The 20,837-nt window shown below is 49.1% G+C and overlaps 1 protein-coding gene across 6 annotated transcripts in view; it reads right to left on the bottom strand.

The window, feature by feature from the left end:
* Positions 1–20,837, bottom strand: part of LOC119453610 (rab11 family-interacting protein 4A) — a 256,371-nt gene that overhangs the window by 61,052 nt on the left and 174,482 nt on the right. Inside the window, exon 1 of one of the 6 annotated variants that reach the window (XM_037715670.1) lies at positions 14,944–15,303. The exons of the other annotated variants lie outside the window; for them this stretch is intronic. Coding sequence (XP_037571598.1) covers positions 14,944–14,964 — 21 coding nt within the window. The 5' untranslated portion in view covers positions 14,965–15,303. Of the gene's footprint in view, positions 1–14,943; positions 15,304–20,837 lie in introns of those variants that run through there. 6 annotated transcript variants of the gene reach the window in all.

Raw genomic sequence — 20,837 nt, 5'->3', positions numbered from 1 at the left:
CAAGGTATGTGGAACGTGCGCTCAGCACTCGACACGTGTTGGGGCCGCGATCGACGACGGCGAGCAACTGCGTGCCCGCTTTTCCCCGAACAGCTGCTGCATTGTCCGGAAGAATAAAGGGGTCGTTCATCATCGTTGCTGCGTCATTGGCGGCACGAGAAAAGATGCCGTCGAGTGCGCGCGCGGAGGAAGAAATATTACGCAGTGGCGAGGCGATCGAGCATCGTTGTAGTTGGCCCGCGGCACCGGATTGACGCGTTAACACCAGCGCACATGCGGCCCACCCCACTGGTTACATGCTGATTCTAATAACATTAGTTAGCCGTCTTCAAGAGAAGCAAGCGTCATTTGGAAGCTCCTCGCGAGCCACGATGCCTCCGCGCATTCAGCTGATGCGCAAGAGGTACCGCGGGTTCGTATCCACTCTGCGGCAACCATACTCCGACGGGGGCGGATAAAAAAAAAAGATACACTCGCGTACCGTGCTTTTAGTGGCACCTTAAATAGCCCGACATGTTAGGAACAAATCCGGAGCTCTTCACTCGTCTCTCGTGGCCCTTGTGTTCCTTATGGACGTCCACGTCCATCAGTCAGAGATAGTATTTACCAATACCGCGTCACCGTACACCAAAAAAAGCGCCTCATCATGCCCGACTACATATCTTAAATCTTACGGCCCATCAAAACGAAGTACGCACAAGGCAGATGAATATCGCATTACCGCACAGTTGATTCAGAGACGTAGCACAGCTGAAACTTTCTAATCAAGCTTCGTCGAGATCATACAATACTTCCGCTTACTTCAGATCATACTTCCGCTTAAAATGCGTCAGTTATCTTGTTCCTGCACTGAAATAATGCCACATCAATATATTTTTGTTTTGATAGTACAGGGCAAATATCAGTGATGGGTGTTTGGACTTGCACGTTTATGGGAATCACTGTCCGAGCACGCATGAAGTGTTCTCTTTCATATTGGCGCGGCGTGAACACGTATACACGCAAGCCAACGCACTGACAACAGAACAGCGTCGTTTGCGTGAATGACGCAAGCGGTTCGAGCCGACCCAGCCCCGAACCGCTCTCGTTTACGTGCACTTTAACAAGCGGGTTGGCGAGCGATCAGCCCACCCCTTTGCATGCGGGTTGACCGAACTGCATGCGGCCGATCTGAAGCACACGCGCGCTCAGATCGTCCCGATCGGCTATAGTGTTTACAGAAACCGACGACTGGTCTGCGGCCGGAGAAGCCGACTCGTGCCGACTTTTTGTTGGGCTCACGCGTGAACGCAGCTAGTGAGGGAGAACGCGCGATCGAAGACCGGAAACGCGTAGTGTGACGCGGCGACAAGTGAGGAAGGCGAAGTCGTCCTCCGCCGCTTTTTACTGCCAGGTCTTATCGCTGCGACCAGAGGTACGGGACCTCGGAATGACCGGCGCTGTCCACTCTATACTGCCTTTCCGTTTGTTATTTCTCGGACTGTAAAGGTAGCAGCAGATAGCTGCGAGCCTCGCGAGCAGCGGAGAAGAACGGAACACGGAGGACCCCTCTGCGGAGCGCTCGTTGGCCGGAGCGCAACGACCGATTTGTTCCGGCTACAAACTGAGCCTCTCTTCCTGTAGTTTGAAACGAAATTAAAGGTACTGTTTCTCCTGTCCAGATTTCCTTTCTTTGATTCACCTCTCTCTCTTTCTCACTCTCTCGACTACACGAATGCTGCGGTGTCTTTTGCCGTGCGCTCACGACGAGTTCGGTGTCGCCGTATGCGACCAACTGCGCCAGCGAGACATCTAGCTCGTCTGAGAATTCCCTCGCTATACAGTGTGCATAGAAAATAACGCTCGGCTGAGCTAAATATAGACTGGACGATGGAATTGTCATCAAAGGAGAGAATTCTGGTACACTGGCCCGGACCATTTTCAGCACACAAGTCGTCAGAGGCCTCTTGACGCTTCCTCGGGACATTGTTCGCGTGCTGCATGGCATTGATGTACCTACGCAATGTTCTTTTTTTTTCTCTCTCTCTCTCTTACTTTATTTGATATCTCCTTCTGCCAACTTTAATTTCATATACCTCTTGCCCCAGTACAGGTATATCCAGCCGGTTTACGCTGGTTTATACCTCCGTGTGTTTCCCTCTATTTCCTACTCATCCTTCATTACGCTCGCGGAATTCTCGTAGTTTAAGTAGCGTATATACGTGCTTACTCATGTACGGAGAGGGAAAAAGAAAGGAAAGCTAACCAACACAGACGCGCACGCAATAGCTTCCTCAAATGATGAGCAATATGTCGTGCGCAATTTCTCGCCTTGGAGAGACGGGCGGCGCACTTAATGATAACAACAATTTTATCGCCACTAATAAAATCAGTACATTTTGTTGCCGATATTTCCAATTTCGTCAGGATAGGTCAACCAAGCAGCAACTCGATCAGCCCAGAGGCGCTTCAATCTTAAAAGTGCTGCGATTTTCTTTCGCGCAGGTGGAATCGAGTTGCATCAACGCGAGAAATGTCGACACCTGTACGCCGTCACTAGACAGACATCTTTATTTTGTTTTAAAACACTCGTAATTCTTTTTTATATACATATATATAAAACATTCCGACAGCACACAACAGTGATCACTGTCCCCTGTACTCGTGATAACCTAGGAATTCAGTACACGCTCCGCCCCTAAAACTGCGCCGAACCTTGCGCCTCCGCGGTGCTAAACGATCCCCGAGGGCCACCAATCTGTAAGCTCGACTGCACCATGACGTCACCGCAATGAGCGAACGTAATCGGCTGACGGGTCCACGCACCAATTCTCTTTGAGCTGGACAGCATCCCGCGTTGCAGTCCTGCGTGATCAACCTAAACCCCTGTCACATCTATCTGGCCCCCCACCCCCCCCCCCCACCCCTCCACCCGGGTACGACAGCCAACTGGACAGAGTATACACGTGTGCAGCGCGAACGAAGCGCGAAGACACAGGTTTCCCAGGGCAACAGCCAGCCGAATCCGGATATATCGAACCCGCATATAACGAACTATTTTGTATAACGAACAGCAGTAAAATCCCCTTGAACATTTTTGTATCATACAATTTTTACTTAAAATATTGATTGATTGATTGATTGATTGATTGATTGATTGATTGATTGATTGAAAAACTAATAAATAGAAAAGACAAGGTAGCGGGAAGGGTGGGTCCTAGTCCAGGATTCCAGTGGTCGTTTCCGCACGCGCTCAGCCTGGTCTAAGAGACCCGTCTGGATCTCCAAGTCAGCTCGAGCGAGGACGCGGCCTCCCAAGGCGCCCTGAGTGAGGTCAAAATGCCTATATATCGAAGTTTTTTTTTATCCCCTTCCGATTGGATATACCCGGGTTCGACTGTATACATACGCACGCAGTGCGGCGCGTGCGGTGCACACGCGGCGGCAGCGTCAGTTTAACAACGCCCTCTCCCCCACCGCTCGAGCCCTCACCGACGTATAGCGAACAGCAGTTCGGGCAGGGGGCCTTACAGAAGCAGTAGCTATACGTATAGCAGGTGCGAAAGTCGAGCGGCTGCGGTCGGCAGTACGCGCCGCGCCTTCCCGTCCACCGACGCGCGCTACGTCAGGAGCGAAGACTCGCGCATTCCTGGCGGAGGCAGGCAGCCAAGCGCGGGGGCGGAATTCCTTCCGCCACGACAGCCGCGGCTCAGCTGTTCGCGCAGTCAGCGGCTGACTCACGCGACGCTGGAGGAGAGCTCGCGTTTCGCGAGCGAAGGCCAAGAGTTCGACGAGCCGCAGACGCGCGCAGCTTTATTATAGAAGTGAGCACTTTTTTATCGAAGGAGAAGGCCTATTCGCCGCGCGGAACCGCTGTCCGGCGGCGGCAGCAATGGCGACGACCAATTGGATGGAGGCGATGGGAGTTTAACCCTACAATGCCGAAAGAGTTGCACATCACGAAAGAAATTTGAACTTGTTCACTATTACTTATATCCCTGGAGAGTACACTGTCATACAGAAAAAAAACATTTCAGTTAAAAACTTCGTGTATTAATTAGTAACTACGACACGTGGCAAACCAAGCGAGGAAAAAAAAAACGTTTGCTGAAGTATCACTACCCGTTCTGACGCTCCAGCGTATCAAAGACGCTACTACAGGAAACTACACTAAGTTTACGGTGCTGAAATCAGAACTTCGAAGCATCAAAACAACGCACAGCGCATATGGTATATACGCTGGACATTACAGGGATTCGCAATTTATTACGAAGCATTCCTTAGCATTGGTCTCCCGCGGGCAGCCAGAATAGAAATACCGACGTCGTAAACAAGTGCCGACGGCTAATATATTCACGAATGTTAATGACAGCTAGGCTACACGTCGTTGTCTGCATTACGCCCCAATTCGATGTCGCATTCATCGAACGACTTTCCTGTTTCGCAGACAACAACGGGTGTACACACCACAGCGCGCTATTACACTATATAGGAGGCGCCGTCTTTATCTCCCTCTACAGCGGACTCGCAAAGTTTAGGCAAAGCACTCATAAACAGACTCGTCGACAGGATGTAGCATTACGCACTTAGCGCATCAGCAGCGACGGGAGACCCTTGGGTGCAGCGCGACAAAACCGAGACACACTATCAGCCCTGACCATGCATACACGGCAGTCAACAAGATTGCCTGCATTGGCGATCGAGGCACAGACTATAAGCGGTCATCTCATAAACACAGTAGGCCTGTACAACAACTACGGTGTCATAAAGCCATTCAGCTGGCCACATATCTGTCGTATATGAGAAAAGATACAGCGGCATAAACCGAGAGAGATGACGCGGGAAGACAACCGGCCACGCTGTATACCTTTATACGTCCTCGTTCACTGGCGCCGTGGTTCGGTAATTTCACGAAGCCGGTACACGATCGAGCGACGTCATCGTGACAAATCTCTATCGAAAAAAAAAACAATATGTCCCATATCAAATAACCCCGTGTGAAGATACGGGGGTTAAATAATTAAACTATTAATAAAATAGGCGCTGCTGTGTTACTTATAATATACCGGATTGTGCGACAAACTGACAGAGACGGTGCGACAATGCACGCAGCTGCGTGCTTCTCTGTGTGACTCACACTTCGAATGCTTGTGTGTGAGTGCGCATGCATAGTCTGATTTCTTTGTTACCTTTGTTTCTCTCATACTCTTTACTTCATTTTTCCTTTGCCAGAAAACGGCAGCAAACCGGAAGTATCATCTAGTAAACTGTTCCTTCAAGGTCAGATGGGGCAAGGCGAGTTTAACCAAAACTGCATGCAGGTCACGAAACGAAGGGCATCACTCGATCATTCTACGCTAATCACTATTTAGCAACGCGAACATAATACGCCATCGCGCTCCGTCCTGTGTTTCTTCTCGCGTTGTTTGAACTTTCAATGACGCATCAATTCGCCCAAACAGAAATAATCATCAGCTAAAAAAAAAGGTCATATATTCATTAGCGCAGTGTTTTACGGGTACCGATAACACTCGCCGCCCCATATCCAAAAATTTCAGTCACCTTCCTCTCGGTGACGAAAGCCTGCATTTTCACCACTTCTGACTTGATGAAAAACAAGTCCTCAAATGGACACGTGGGCACAGTAATCAGGTTGCCCCTGCCTCTTGTTGCTCCTTTAATTCAAGCACTAAATTAATAACCTAACCTAACCTACAGCGTCATCCAATCCCCATTTCGTATGCCTCGGATAAACACGAAGAGTGTCTGTCGCAAAACGACAATGCAGAAAAACTAACGCTGTCACGAGATCACCTTGAGGCCCCTCGAAAGGCCAACACGAGTAAAGTTGAGCCCCCGTAATGAGGCGATCCGCGTTAACAAAGCAATTAACATAGTCGCTTGCTTGACAGCTTCGTCGCAACGACGTTCCACGGCGGTCGCAGCTCGGTAGCCGCTCAAAAAATATCGCGTACGATGCCTTTTACGACCCTCGTAAAGAGAGAGAGAGAGAGAAAAAAAAAAAGAAAGAAAACGGGGGGAAAGAAAAGGACTGCAGCACTCGGAAGCTAGACGAAGTAAGTGGGACGGTCCCTCCCCGTAACGTCATCTCGGACTCCTCGAAACGGGGCCGAGCCGATAAGCTAAGCCGCAGCTTACTCCAAGCCCTCGAGTATATAGTGGAGTGGCGGGATACGCACAGCGCGAACTCCACCCCCCATTGCGCCAAAGCCGATGCGAGACCAACAGGCCCACACGAACGAAGCGAAGAGTGTTGTGCACACACTCTTGAGAAAGCGCAGTCGCACACGTGAAAAAAGGCGTCTTTTTCGTCGGGAGGGCATTACACCAGCGGCTGCGGTCGTGACACCGTGTATCTTTGTAAAGAAAGCTGTCCCGTCCGCTTCTTGACGTTGTCTAGAATAGTGGAATGCATTCACCGCGATGGGCTTTACGCAAGCTGAATCCCGTCTACCTACAGCAACGTAACACTCTTTCTAGTAACCCAGAAACTCTCGTCCTTAACGATAATGACGATGACTCCAGACATTGGTAAATAGTGCCCACAACTGAAGAAGAGGGTGGCAGAACAATAAGTAGCGGAATATACACATGTAAAGCCCATTTAGAACACTGGTAGAGCCTTATGCTGTAATGGTTCGAACGCGCTGTGAGGGATTGCCTGAGAACCGGGCAGCCCAAATTAATAAAGAACATATAAAACATAAACCAATTTACCCACTAGTTTAGAATAGGTATGATATAGGGAGGATAACTCTGCTGTCTAAGTGCAAAACAAATAACAGTTAGGCAGCTGTTACATTCTTGTAACACAAGAAGGCGAAAGCATGCTGCACATTTGGTAATACATGAAGTTGTACAATCGGGGTTAGACTTAAAATTAACGAGTAGGAGTTTGTCGTGGGGAGTTTATCTACGAGATTCGTGTGAGCTGTGGCAAAGTGTACACGGTGTGTCCAAGCTAACGTTAGCCAAGCTCTTCAACGAAAAATAAAAAATCTGACGACCGAACGGGTTCACACCTGCCCATCCGCTCTGCCTCATGCGGTTGCGTACCGCAATTTGAGCACACGCATTTGTTAGAAAGAAGCCGGGATGCGTTGGCCCGAGAGTTGCTGGAAGCCTATTACACAAAGAAATAAAAAAGGTGATTATTGCATTAGTCTCGCTTCCGTCTCTCTTCACAAGAGTGGATTTCAGTTTTTCAGGTACTGCTCTGTGATAGCTTGTATGCATGTCGCGCGCTTGTTTGTTATTGACACCCTATATCACCCCTTATAAATATAGTTGCAAGTTCCTCTCTGCATTTCTGTAATTTTTTTTCTCTCTCTCTAGATGCAAATTGTCGCTCCTTTATCTTCCTTTCTACTGCATGATGTCCACAAATCAACAGTTAAGTCTGCCTATATGCCCAACAACTAAGTCTGCCACAGTCACATCCAGAATTAGCTCGTAAAGCCCCAAGCGCCCGTCACTTCGGCGCTGGTAGGAAATTTTCGCAGCAAGCGAGCGGGTCGGCGCGCGGCTACAAGGGCATTATTCTTGCAGTTTATTGCGCATAGCACGACTTCGCTCCCATCTCCTTTAATCAAATTTGGCGCGAGGTGAGAAGGAGACGGTATACAAACAGAGTACGCCTGCAGCAAACACAGTCAAGGCGTCTTGATAAACCATTGCAGTCTCATGCAATCACGGAGCTTTCAAAGCAGCTCGGCCTGACGTCAGCTGGGACCAGAGTCGAAGAGTCGCGAGGGAATGGTTGTCAAGTTTTTCGAGCCAACGGCGTCGAGCAGAGCGTTGTTCTTTGTGCGCTGAAACTCGTCTCATCTTTCCAACCCTTTCCTTTCAGTGCAAAGTAGCCAATCGGACAGCTACCACGTAAACGTATGGTTTGGTTTCCTTCTACGATGGCGCATATACAAACTGCGGGAGATTGGCCAAGATTTGGATGGTATTAGGAAATTGCTGTTAATACTAAAACTGGTGAAATTTTCAGGAGGTAATGAATGAAAAGAAAAATACCGCATGCAGGACTTAATAAAATCTGCCTGACACGTCTATGAATTCATCCACGGCTGAGAAAACATCCCTGTGGTAGTTTCCGAGACAGGAGGTTACTATAGAGAAAGAATATTCAGAATGGACTTATCTTTACCTTTAACCTCGTCTTTCTTTCCTTTTTCTTTCTTAGGGCGCGGGCGAAAAGCGAGAAAACTATTCACCCTTACAGCACGGAATCTCCGTCACAACACTCAATAAGGGTCCACGCATAAACGAAAAAAAAAAAAAAAAAACAGGGCCGCTCGTTTTTTTTTTTTTTTTTTTTTTTTCCTTGCCATTAAATCTCAAGCACCGCGTAATGCCAGCCACGTGCTTTCACTTCTTCTCGCTCGCGAATAAACCGCGCATATGGACTGCATACAGCATCGCGAATTAAGGCGCTCGGCCGAGGTCGGCGCCAACTGCGGGCGCCGCTGTAGAAGCGGCAGAAAACTGGGCCGGCGCCGCTGCCAAGCGAGCGAGAAGCGTCCATCGCCGAAGACGAGGAGAACAGACTTCATCCGGACGGGCCGACGAACCGCGCCAAAAGAAAAAAACGAAGGGGCCGCATGTAGTATGCACAGCTAGTGCGAGAGGCCTGGGCCGACGAGGCGGCGGTGGGCCCCCGTTGCGCAGATGAGGGAGGAAAAAGAAATAAAACCGCCCCCGATTCGCGAAACGACCACGACGACGTTGCCGCGGAGGACGACGACGAGGAGGAAGAACTCGACGCCAACAAACAAGTCGAGAAGCGCTGCATGCATGCTCAAATCTGAAGAAAATAAGAGCCCAGTGGGACGCTGCGTACAATTTTACAGCGCGATTCTACGTAGTTAACATATTCGCGCAACGACTCAGCGTTTACGCTAAGCAGCGCGTTTCCGAAGGTGGCGCATTGAGCGCTCTAGTATATATAGCGCTGCCGTTCTGTAGCAATAGCGTTACCGTCTGCCGACAAGTGCGCATGAGCAGTACATGTTGAACGGGTGAGATTAATTAAACACCGGGGTTCTCAGGCGCCAAAAAATACGACACGATTAAGAGGCACGCACGCCGAAGCGGGGTCACCGGATCAATTTTGACCTCCTAGGGTATACGTTCTTTTAACGAGCACCTAAACCTAACTAAACGAGCTTTTTTTTTCGCATTTCGCCCCCAACTGAAATGCGGCCGAGGTCGAACCCGCCACCTGGAGCTCAGCAGCGCAATGCTATATTAGCTACCACGACAGGTGGGGAAAGGTATCGCGAACGGTATGACGGCAACGCTGTACGCTAAAATACTCGACTACTTTGCCGAGATTTTACCGATGTAATGCATCATCTACACGCTTCCGTTTCTCTTGTAAGTTTTCTCGCCGTCATCGCTCCGTTCCAGATTCGTGCGTAAGGAGGACGTTTCCGGAGGTCAAACTTACGCATAGGTCACGGTTTAGCGTGTAGGCGCCGAACGTCAAGCAATCGTGAACGTCCTCGACCAACGGATTGTGAATAGATTCGTAAGTTACTCAAAAATCTGCCAAGTAGAATAAAAAGGTTAAGCGTACTGGTGCAGTCCTCGTCTTATACAGGCATTGCGCGCAGCTTATTTATTTATTTATTTATTTATTTATTTATTTATTTATTTATTTATTTATTTATTTATTTATTTATTTATTTATTTATTTTCCGAATTTCCTTGTAGAAGCAGTGAAGATTATTCAAGCCCGCGAAGACAAAGCTCAGATCATGCCTGCTTCGAGAATGAAACAAACGCAGCCCCGACGCACGCAGGCAGCTGCGTCTCGGCACAAAAATCACGGGGCGCTGCAGTTGCCATTCTCCAAGACTGCGCATCCAGCCCAGCGACCACCTGTGGAGCGCGCGCTGACGCCACTCCGGCTGCGAATTCATTTGCGCCTTCGCGTCACTCATCCGAGAGGAACGTCAGAATAGCATTCAACTGGGCTAGTTGGTCCGTATCAAAGACGAGTTTGAACAGCTGAACTGAAAAAGACTAAGGAAAAAGAAAAAGACTAAGGAAGACCAACAGCGACGTCCTTCTCTGTCTTCGTTAATTTTTTTTTTTTTCGCTTCAGCTGCTAAAAGTCGTCTTTAGTCATCCAAGAGGCGCCTGATCTCCCCCTCCCCCTCTTTTTAATTCGCACGCTAGCCGCTGTGGTGCAGAACAATGCCACGTGGATTCATCAAAACGGAACTGCAGACACAAATTTTTACTCGGTGGTCACGTCATCCAGTGAGGGGCGATCTTCCTAATTACTAAATGAAATGTTATAGGATGCGGGGTGTGGCGCATGGTATGTATGGCAGAAAACAATGGAATAAGCTAAACAAGCCTGGTTGCTGGTCACGGTATAAAGTTAAACTGAAAGTGCGCGAAAGAAAAAGAGAAAGCGCGTGCGGCAATCAGTCTTGTCCGTGTCTCTTATTTTTTTTCGCGCTGTTTTTAATTTTACTTTAAACGCAACACACATGTCTGGCGAATTCAATCACGTTTTATTTTTTGACATTCGCGCACGTGCATCGATTGCAACGTGCAACGATTTTGCACGTGCATCGGGCAGCAAGCTCGGAGCAAGCACTCTGAATTCCACGACATGCTCCAACACATATCGAAAAAAAAAAAAAAAAGACGTGGCCGTGGAATACGCCCACGGAATCGAGATGCTTCTTTCTCTAGCTATCTATAAACAATTATAATGGTGCGCTATTGATGTATTAATTAGAGCTCACGGGTGGCTGTTCGCAAAGGGGATGTTGAATTAAGACCAGCCCGCAAGCACTTTAGTGAGGCTGTCATACTTCTGAAAGTATGCATAAAGCACAGATGTGTGTTCCTGCACGATTACCACGTCTAGAGACTGCATTACTTATAACGAAATTTCCAGTTGAACAAGGTCATCCAATATTCGGCTAGAATTCTATTACGCTTGTGTACGAGCATGAGTAGGACTCGTAAATTTCGTCGGCAATAACGAATAAATGCATCCAGAGAAACGTCCGACCGGAAGGCCTGTGTATACGACGCTCCGAAGCAGCGTTCGCGAGCCGATCCATGCCAGTGATTCCCAGTACAGACTAAGGATTTGGAACGATCTGAAGCCTGGATTACTGGTTGTCGGGAGACGGGCTCGAATCTCGCACACAGGCGCACCTACGTTTCACTCCAATATTTATCAAATATTTAACGCGATTTCACGTTTCCAAAGCTGTGATTGAGGCACACAAGACTCCGAGTAGAGTGATTAACTCCAATTACTCGCCGGTAAGCGCTGCATCAAAATATCAGAGCGCGGACGTTGTTACATGCCTTCCGTGTATACCGTGACCTCCGCGGAATAAATGCGGCTGCCGACGACAGCAACAGCTAATCAATATCGTCTTGCGCGGCCAGAAATAGACTCGGACGTCACGCTCAAAAGCACGCGACTGAGAATCGCAAAATGCGAGGCACGGCTCAATCCCGAAAGAAAGCGATCGCCCATAAGTAAGGGAAACGCAGATTATATCGCACCAGTGTTTCGAAAGTTACGCCAACATAGCGCCAACTATCGTTTCGTATATACATACATATACACATACATATTTACATTTACATATATACTGCAGGAACCGACATCGGCAGAAGAAAAACGCAGGCCACGCAAAGCACTTCGTCTGTCTGTGCGTGTCTGCCAAGAGGTAAAAACCATTCCAACGTGACCAACCAACTCGCCAGAGTTGCCCAACGCGCGCTGTTCACAATACATTTCGCATTCACGCTTCGTTCGTTTTCGTCGCGAGCTGTATTCGAAAGCGAATTGACCAGAATAAACCAGTTTGGAAGTAGGCGCCCGTCCTGCCATATATGTCCTTTGTCCGCGTTTCCTTTTTTTTTTTTTTTTTTTTTTGAGGCGTTGGCTTCCTTACTAGGTCTCGCCAACTAGCTTCAAACCAAAGAGAGAGAGAGATAAGAGATAAGAAAGGCAGGGAGGTTAACCGGAAGATAGATATCCAGTTTGCTACCCTGCACTTTTTTTCAATCTTCCTGTCTCCCCTTGCCCCTTCCCCAATGCTCAAACCTAAGATTCTGCATGAGCGAAGCTCATCCACCCAAGAGATAACGGTTTCTCAGACAGCTTCGCAGTTTAAACTTTGTTCCCTTTAATGGTGCGTTTTTTTTTTTTTATACAGGTTTCTTCACTCTATAATGGTGACAGCTGAGCCTTTACACACAATACTAAAAATTTCAAGAAGAAAAAAATATTGTCAAGGGTCTTGGTCCCCGGATCGGACGAATCACTTCAACTGCGAAGCTACCTGAGAAACTTCGCATTGAGCTTCCTTTTGTGGCTTCGTGCCACTTTTGATTGCACGACAAGTTTCGTAAAAAAAAAAAAAGAAAGAAAGAAGAAAGTTCAGTCCAACGATGGGCGGACGCACATAGCACGGCGATGGCGACAGGCGAGTCCTGGCGTACATTGCCCAAGCGCAACAAATACATCTGCGGGTCCCGCAGTATTCGTTTCCGACACTCCCGGTGGGTTACGAAAGACGCGTCAGCCCTAATGGTCACTCGGCTGGTCAGCCCCGTCGATGTAGGAAGCGCTTGCTAAACTACCGAGGAATCGCGCACAGGCCGGCGCAGATAGGTCAGCAGAGAGGGAAGCAGTTGGAGAGACATGTGCGACGGAGAGCAATGACAGCGCACTCGAAATGCTAATCTCGCCGGACAACGAACCTGGCGAGAACAACTGGAAACGACACCTCTCTTTCGGCGTATGCAAATGGCTCAACGTATACCTCTAGGTAATGCGAAATAATGCGCTCTATAGGAGTAGTACTACGTACAAATATGCAAATACCTGCCACGGATTCGTATAATCGACTTCCTCCATCTCGATACTAGGTTTTGATAGGGGATCTCGACACGCTACGTTTAACGCAGTAATTTGGGCCCCGCACATTAAAAGGGGACGCTCGCGATAGATTTTTGCTTGTGTAGTTAGCAATATTATCACCATAATCACGATTCCCTGAGAATTTCACTCGCTAAACACTTCTCGCACTATCCTGGGTGATGTACGTATACTCTGGCATATAGCGGAAGAAAAGGAGCTAGCATGGAGCATAGCGTCATGCGGGCAGCCTTTACTCCAAGCCCGACTCTCTCTCCTCCCTCAAAAAAGTCCGCCCGACACGTGACCCTGCGATTTGCGCACTCGGCCCAGTGTGATCGACTTCGGGTAGGCTTTAAGCGACGCGCGCTACTTCGGATGATTCGCCAACCGCTCTGCGAGAGATTAAGTAGCGCGCAAGCGGACTATCAAGGAAGAACGCGGGACGAGCGCTGTCAATCAGCTGATATCGACGGCTGATAAGCGCTCGTCCTGCGTTACTGATCCGTTTGCGCGCAGCTTAGAAATTACAATGTACTGTACACCGATGCGCGGTTGCAGCTTCCACGAACCGTCAGGCCGGGGCCGTGGACCCGTCGAGACGCCCACCGCTACACACAGAGGGACAGCTATGGGGGCTTTTCCAAACACGCAGTTCCGGTGCGTACCCCGTCACTGTGCGAAGGACCAGCGTCGCCGGAGCATTCAAGGAGCGCATACCGGATGACACAAAGGACACGCAGCAACGACAGTACGTTAGTCATTAACTATACTGTCGCAATCTGAAATGACATCTTGGAATACTATAGTGTGGCGCGTACAAGACGAGGACAAGAGGAAAAAGCGCACGAATACACAGACAGCGTGAACACACACGCAGACACAGCGCTATCTGTGTGCACGTGCTTTTTCCTCGTGTGCTCGTCATGTACGCGCTACACTAGTATTCCAAGATAATCATCATTGCCCGCTATAGTTATTTAGATAACGCGTCTTAACCACCGTCCAGACGACAACTGCTCGATGACCCGTCATAAATACGAGCGACGAATGCGCGCTTCACTTACCGTGCCCAGCTAGCCGTACCGTATGACCCATCACGTGTCACCGGACACGGGCCTTTTAATTGGGTCAGGTAGAACAGGCGTCAGCTTCGCACGTACACATCGCGGAACAATGCGACACACACACACACACACAAAAAAAAAAAAAAAAAAAAAGCTGAAAGAACGCGACGTAGGGAGGATGACCTCGAGTCGATAACGATTTCTTATCTTGGTCCGATGCTTTGTGACACGGTTCGAAGACCGCGATAGTCCCCCCCTCGTATCGCGCAAACTACGCAGGAGGAAATGAGATACGAAGCACTGATTGATCGGTAAATCATTCAGTTGCAATGCGCTCGAACTGTCAAATGATGATTCACTCGTCATTTAATAACTACCGACAGTCTTGCGGCATAAAAATTCACCGTCACGAAAAACCGGGCGATGAGCTTTGCAAACACTTGCAAAATCAGAATCAATTTTGGCAAGCGAAACCAGAGCAGTCGCTCAGTGGAGGAAATGCTCAAGCTGCGCTACGTGGCATCTTAAGTTCGCGACGGCGCAATTTGACTACCAAACAGTTTTGGTTTTTCCACCGGTTGCGAACTTGCGGCAGGCGACAGAGCAGTTCATGCTCGAGTCACGGTGTAAAGTAATCGCGGGTTCTTCCTTGAACGAATCCACCGAGGATCCTCGACAGGGCGGTCGCTACAGAACGTCGCAATGCAAGGGCACCAAAAAGAAAGCCCGCTCACAAAGCAGGCGCCTTAGAACTAATCCACAGCTGCACCGGCGACAGTTTCTTCTCACCGACTCATCCAGCGAAACTCGCCCGTCCGCTAACCAGACGTTGCTTCCCGTAGAGCACCGTGAAACCTTTTGCTCGCAGCGACGAAAATTCCGCGAATCGGAGGGGGGCCTCCGCATTTTCAAAAGCGTGCGCCGCGCAGTCTTAACCGGAAACCGGACGCGCTCGTTTACCTTGGAAGATTTCTCCTTCATCGACGGAGGCCGTGTGCGCCGACTTCGTTATTCCCGCCTCTGGTGAGAGCAACAGCAGGAGCAGACGTCGCTGGCCAAGCACTCACAGCGGCAGCATTCGCGCGTTCTCGAGGCTGTGTTTGCCCGAAACACTCTCGGAAGCAACACACAACACACACACACGCGCGAACGACACACAGCACACGACGGGTGTTGGCGGGTCACGCGCTGGTCAGCTGCTCTCCTACGCTGCCTATGCGACCTGGCGACGGCGACGTGGTCAACGCAACCGCACACGCACAACGCGGACCGACACAAAACTTCGCTGGCTCGCGGCGAGCAAGCGCACAAACGAGCCGCCGGCCCGGAGAGCTGGTACGCGTAGGCGACGCGACGCGGCGCCACCATCGGACTGGCTCGAGCAGGTCACGTGGCAATAATGACGTCGCGCGTCGTCTGCTACGAGCGCGCGCGTCCGCGCGAGAAGCAGACGACGCGCCGCGCGAGGCAAAACCGAAGTTCCGATTGGCAGCCGTCGATGCGTTCGATTAGTTCTCGGAACTGAACCCACGTTCTCGGTTACGCAGAAGCGCTGGCGATGAATAGAGGAAATCAAATATGGCTAAACAGTGCGGCTGCAACGTCTGTCGAAGCACTCGCAGGCAGACAAATACTTTCCAGCGACGGCATGGAGGGTGGGTGGGTGGGTGAACACGTGTAACGACGACCGGCAAAAAGAACAAGATAGCGTTAGCGTTGACTTCAACGTCACTTATTTCATATTTCAGGACAACAAGGAAAATAAGCGCTTACGCACTTACAATTGAAAGGAGCCGCGCAAACAAATGACTTGTTTTTTAACTAAGACACCTATTCTGTCAACACAGAGTATCAATATGTCACGGACGCCTTCCTCAACAGCCTTAATCCAACGACGCGCGCAGGCTACGTTAGAAACGAGCGCTTCGATAAGTTAATTCGACATTCTCCGCGCTCGTGACGTGGCTTTGTGCACACAACAGTACGTGCGTCCTTTCCCGACGGCGTGGATAAAGCTCGGCAAAATGCGAACATCATGAACTTCAAAACTTGCCACAACTGCGGCACATGTTTAAAAACCGAGCAGTTGAGCATACACAAAATTGATCAAGGTCCCTAAGTGCGCCTATAAAATACACGAGACAAAGCCCAGCAGAACGTTTCCAGACAGCTCACACAAAGCGCACATCTAACGTCGTTCATGAAGCGCAGAGACTGCAACAAAAAACAACATAGCATGCCGAATCAGTAGAGTTTCCTACAATGATTACTAGAGGGAACCTTCTACAATCGGAATGGTGGTTAGTACACGGATTTGTCTGATCTTCGTGCTTGAGGCTTAGACGCTCTTGTGGCTTCGTCTGCTACGCTTTTGTAAGCCTTTATTCGACTAAGCTGTGAAGCAATCCTATTTTTCTTAACACAGAACGCCATAACACCCTGGCCGCATGCGTAATCAATGCGAACTAACCTACTTATAACGCAATATTTTGTCGCAAATGATCTATTTGCAAAGTCACGAAGCCATCTAAAGCCATAAGGACGAAGTTTAGGCAAATCCATTTACTAACCAACACTGCCGTGCTGTCTGAACTGTCCCGATTGCAGCTTCCTAATGACAATAGCGCCAGCGTTCCCTCTAACAATTTTCGTAAGAAACTGAAATACCAAAACCTCTGGCTGAAGGAATCACAGAACAGTGAAGCAGACGCGCAGCGAGGAAAACTTATCACCGCGAGGTAGACGATCGATACGATGACCGAGATCTGCGGCTGTCCTTCGATTAATATTCCTCGCAGGCTTCTCCCGGAGCGTGTTTTCTTTTTCCTAGGTCGATGGGAGCGGCAACGAGATTTCGGTCGTCGGGCATCGGGAAGAAGAAAAAAAAAAAATAGGCGCAGACATCGACCGGCCTTTCTGACGACTTCCTCTCAGCCTTGAAAGTGGTGGAAAGGGTCATCTTCAACTGTACGTCGGCAGCTCAAAATACGGCGGGATATCCCAGCTACATAGACGATGGCCTCAAACTTTACCTAATGTACACTTACGATTCCATAAACCAAATAACAAAAATTGTTTAAAGGCCCGGGTGACAGAATTTGATGATGTCATGAAGTTAGGAAATTTTTTTGCGGGCACAACTTGGGATCAGCAAGATCGTTCTGCCAGTAGACATAAAAAGATGATAATGATGATGGTGGTGATGATGATGATGTGTACATAATTTCCTTCGTCCTAGTTTATCCTCTCTTCCTATCACCCCCCCCCCCTCCTTTCCCTCCCGCCACTTTTACCTTTCCTTTTTGTATTGCTGCACGGTGGGCTGCAATGCATTACGTTGAGCAGCATTCTCCAGTGAATGATTTACAGAAGTCACGTGCCGCGATCGGTACCTAAACATGGGGCGACTTTACACGTTGCACAGGATGAACGTAAACACCATTGTATACGCAATGCGGCTGGCATGCAATTAACTGCTTCGCTAAAGCATCGCTTCACAGATTCGAGCAGTTGATTTGGACATCCATAATCCTTCTCCAAGGTGTAACAGGTATGCAATTAAGCTTCCTCGGGATTACTTTTCAGAGCCGTGGCAGCTTATACTCGAGGATAACTTTGTGCTGCTGTGAAGGGAAAAACACCGAGGCAAAGCGCACACCAGAGCGCTCCTGCAAATAGTTCCAAAGTATCATTCGCGTTAATTAAAGCTGGGAAGCAGGAAATACACATATCGTATTTACTATGGCGCTTATTATAATTAAGAAAGAAAGTACACACAATTTACCTCCGCTTTTTTCTCCAGCGTTCTGACAAATGTGACGCCGTCGAAAGTGGAAGCTACGCTGATTTAGTATCCTATACTACAAATAAAAAAAAAAGCGCTCTCAAACTGTTCCGGACTACATTGCGCAACAACACGTGTAGAAGCACTGCCATTGTATGTCTCGCGTCGTTGCTACAAAAACTTGTCTGCACCAATGGATTGTCGCTGTACTGTCACGTGATATGGGCGCTGCAGCGCAAATAAGGCGGCGCGTCTCGCTAGATTTCTTCGTCGCTCCTTGCGCGTCGGGATAAGAGTTATGGGGATTAGAATGCCGCTTCGTAAATAACTTTTTTTATATATTCACAAAACTAGACTAAAAGACATCTGCCTAAATGCAAGTATTATTCTGCTCCATGAGTATATCTAAGCATTTCACGCTTGCATAAGCATCCTCTTTTTCAAATATAACGTATTAACTTGATCAAGAATGTGTTTAGACAGATAACATATGAAGCTGGACAACTGCATCAACAGGTCGATACAAATCCAGAAGTTGATGGGTTTTTTTTGTCAACTGTGTATAATTATACCTATAGATCCAACGACCATGTTGAATATGTTTGAAACGAGGTAATCGAATGCTACAAAACTAAATGCAATGCACGCAACTGTCCTTGTTTTAATGCAAAAAAAAAAAAAAAAAAACATCACAGGCGGACTTCACCCACTTACTTGGGAGGTACCACGTGCGTTCCTCCGAAGAGAAATACTGGCAGATTCTAACGGCAGCGCAGTCAAAAATTTGGGTCGATCCCTAAGGGAGTGAGCTTTAGAACACGGCGTCTGAAAGCGCTAGCTTTCGCGACGGAATAATTCGAGAAATATCAAAAAGCTATTTTGGTACAAGGGAAGCATGGGTACAACTTTGGTACAACTTCAGCCAAAGATATTCGTCGAGTTAAATCCAAATGGCCGAAACCGTCAGGCATTTCTAGAGCCTAGGGCTCGAAAATTGACCTATAAGATGGCTGCGCTGTGAACCATCTAGAAGTACAACAAACAGGTGGCACGGTTTGGTCTCTTGACCTGGATTTGTCTAGCTCCACGAGGGCAGCTGGCGATTTAAGCAAGCTTGTCGTTGGTGGCTGTGGACAACCCACATCGCAATCGTTTAGCCACACTCTTAAAAGAAAATGCCTGTTTCCCGATAGACAACGTCCATGGCATAGCCCCTACACCGGAGTTTGCTACTTCGAATATTCAAAAGTCACCCCCAAACTCAGTTTCCTAAGGGCTTCAAGAACTCACTTATTTTCAAAGGGTTCGAAAGGTCCTTGGATTTTTTTTTCCCCAATTCAAGGGTTTTCAATGATTTCAAGCGTACCCTGTGTACAAGAGTGCTTATGCTTTCCGACCGTCTCTGATTATCAATCAATCGATACATCAATCACGAAAACAATACAACGTTACAACGGTCGAATAAGGGTGGGCAGCCGAGAAAAAGAGTGCACTTCTAAACGACCCCTCGTAGAGCCTACAACAACACGACTATTTGCACTCACGTTAAGCTACACAACATATAAGCAGTTACAAAAACAGTTTTTCCAATATCATTATGCACATGAGTATTTAGAAAAACAATTATACGATATGCATGTGACAATGTACAATTTACACGTATTGGGAGTTGCAGAAAGAATCCCGACAGACGTCCTCGTGGAGAGCTCCGGGTTGCACATCGACTACCTGGGGTTCCTTAACGCGCTCGTAAATCTAAGTTCCCGGGCGTTTATGTATTTCGCCCCCATCGACAGGCGGTCTCCGCGGCCGGGATTCGAGCGCGCGACCTCGTGCTCGGCAGCAGAACGCCCCACTGCTCCACCGTGGCGGGTGCAAACGGGTCGAACGAAGTTTTTGTTACTAAAGGCAATAACGCCAACATCTTTCCTGCGTAGCTGTTCGGAACTGTGCCATTTTTTTTTTTTTTTCAAGCGAAGCTGTCTTTGCTTACCGGGCCCCACCCTGTCTTTACCTACTCCCGTCTTGGCGACAGCACCGTTCGAAGTCGCGGTACCGGGGGGCGTCGCAGAGGCCGGCCCTCCGGGGCGAGGTCCCGGGCCGTCACAGCTGACGGCGTCCATCTCCCGCCTCGAGGTGTAAGAGAGAGAGGAGGTCCAGCTTCGATCGGAAACAATGGCCCCCTCCTCGCCCACCACCGCTGGCGGCGTCGCGATCCAGCTGCCGGTCAATCAAGGAGACCTCGATGATTGGAGACGAGGGGGAGGAGGGAGACGAAAGAAGGACGCGGCGTGTCTCCCCGAGTTCGGGCGTGGAGGAAAGGGGAACGTGCGCACGCAAAGTGGCCCGGAGCCGCACACGAACAGCGCGTACGGGGTTCAACAACCCTGGCGCTCACCACCCTCCCTCCCTTCCTCCGTGTCGGTCGAAAGACCCCGGCGAGACACGCGTCGTCAAGCTTGACACGCGAGGACGCCCGGGCAAGCTCATTCACGGGCTCTCACACTGAGGCCACAACAAGAGGCACGGCGGGCACAAACACTGCATAGAAATGAGTACTTGACGGGCACGTCTCTCGGAAGTGCGGTGAGAAGAGCCCGACGCCAGCGCTAACGCCTGGAGCTTGGCGTCGGCGCTAGGAAGTGAAGCGCGCTCTGCGATGAATATCGCTTTCCGATAGAGGAATTGGGCTTTACGATGCAGGAGTCACGCATAGCCAATTGGCACCTATACCAGGGGAACTGCTAGGGCTATAATGGTAAGCAGAGTTCCGACATCACGCACGGGCGCTCATATTAGCACGCAAGACCGTCGATATCTTCGGCAACCGTTTTAGTGCGATAATGCCATAGTAGCGATCTAAAAAAATACATCAGGCGCTTTTCCGCGCTCCCCCACTCCCTCGAACACCAACCGCTGCAGCTTTTCTAGCGCGATGTTGAGGTACTATAGAAGCACCGGCATTTGAGTAATCCAGGATGGCAAAAAGAACCCCCTTTCTCTCTTGCAAGAGCACAGCGCGCCCACGGTAGGAGCGGTATACATTTCAACGACCAGCTCGCCTTGTCCT

Source organism: Dermacentor silvarum, chromosome 5 (genome assembly GCF_013339745.2).
Source record: "Dermacentor silvarum isolate Dsil-2018 chromosome 5, BIME_Dsil_1.4, whole genome shotgun sequence".
Taxonomy (NCBI): domain Eukaryota; kingdom Metazoa; phylum Arthropoda; class Arachnida; order Ixodida; family Ixodidae; genus Dermacentor; species Dermacentor silvarum.
Note: the sequence above shows the minus strand (reverse complement) of the source record. Positions and strands in the feature narration are given on the sequence as shown.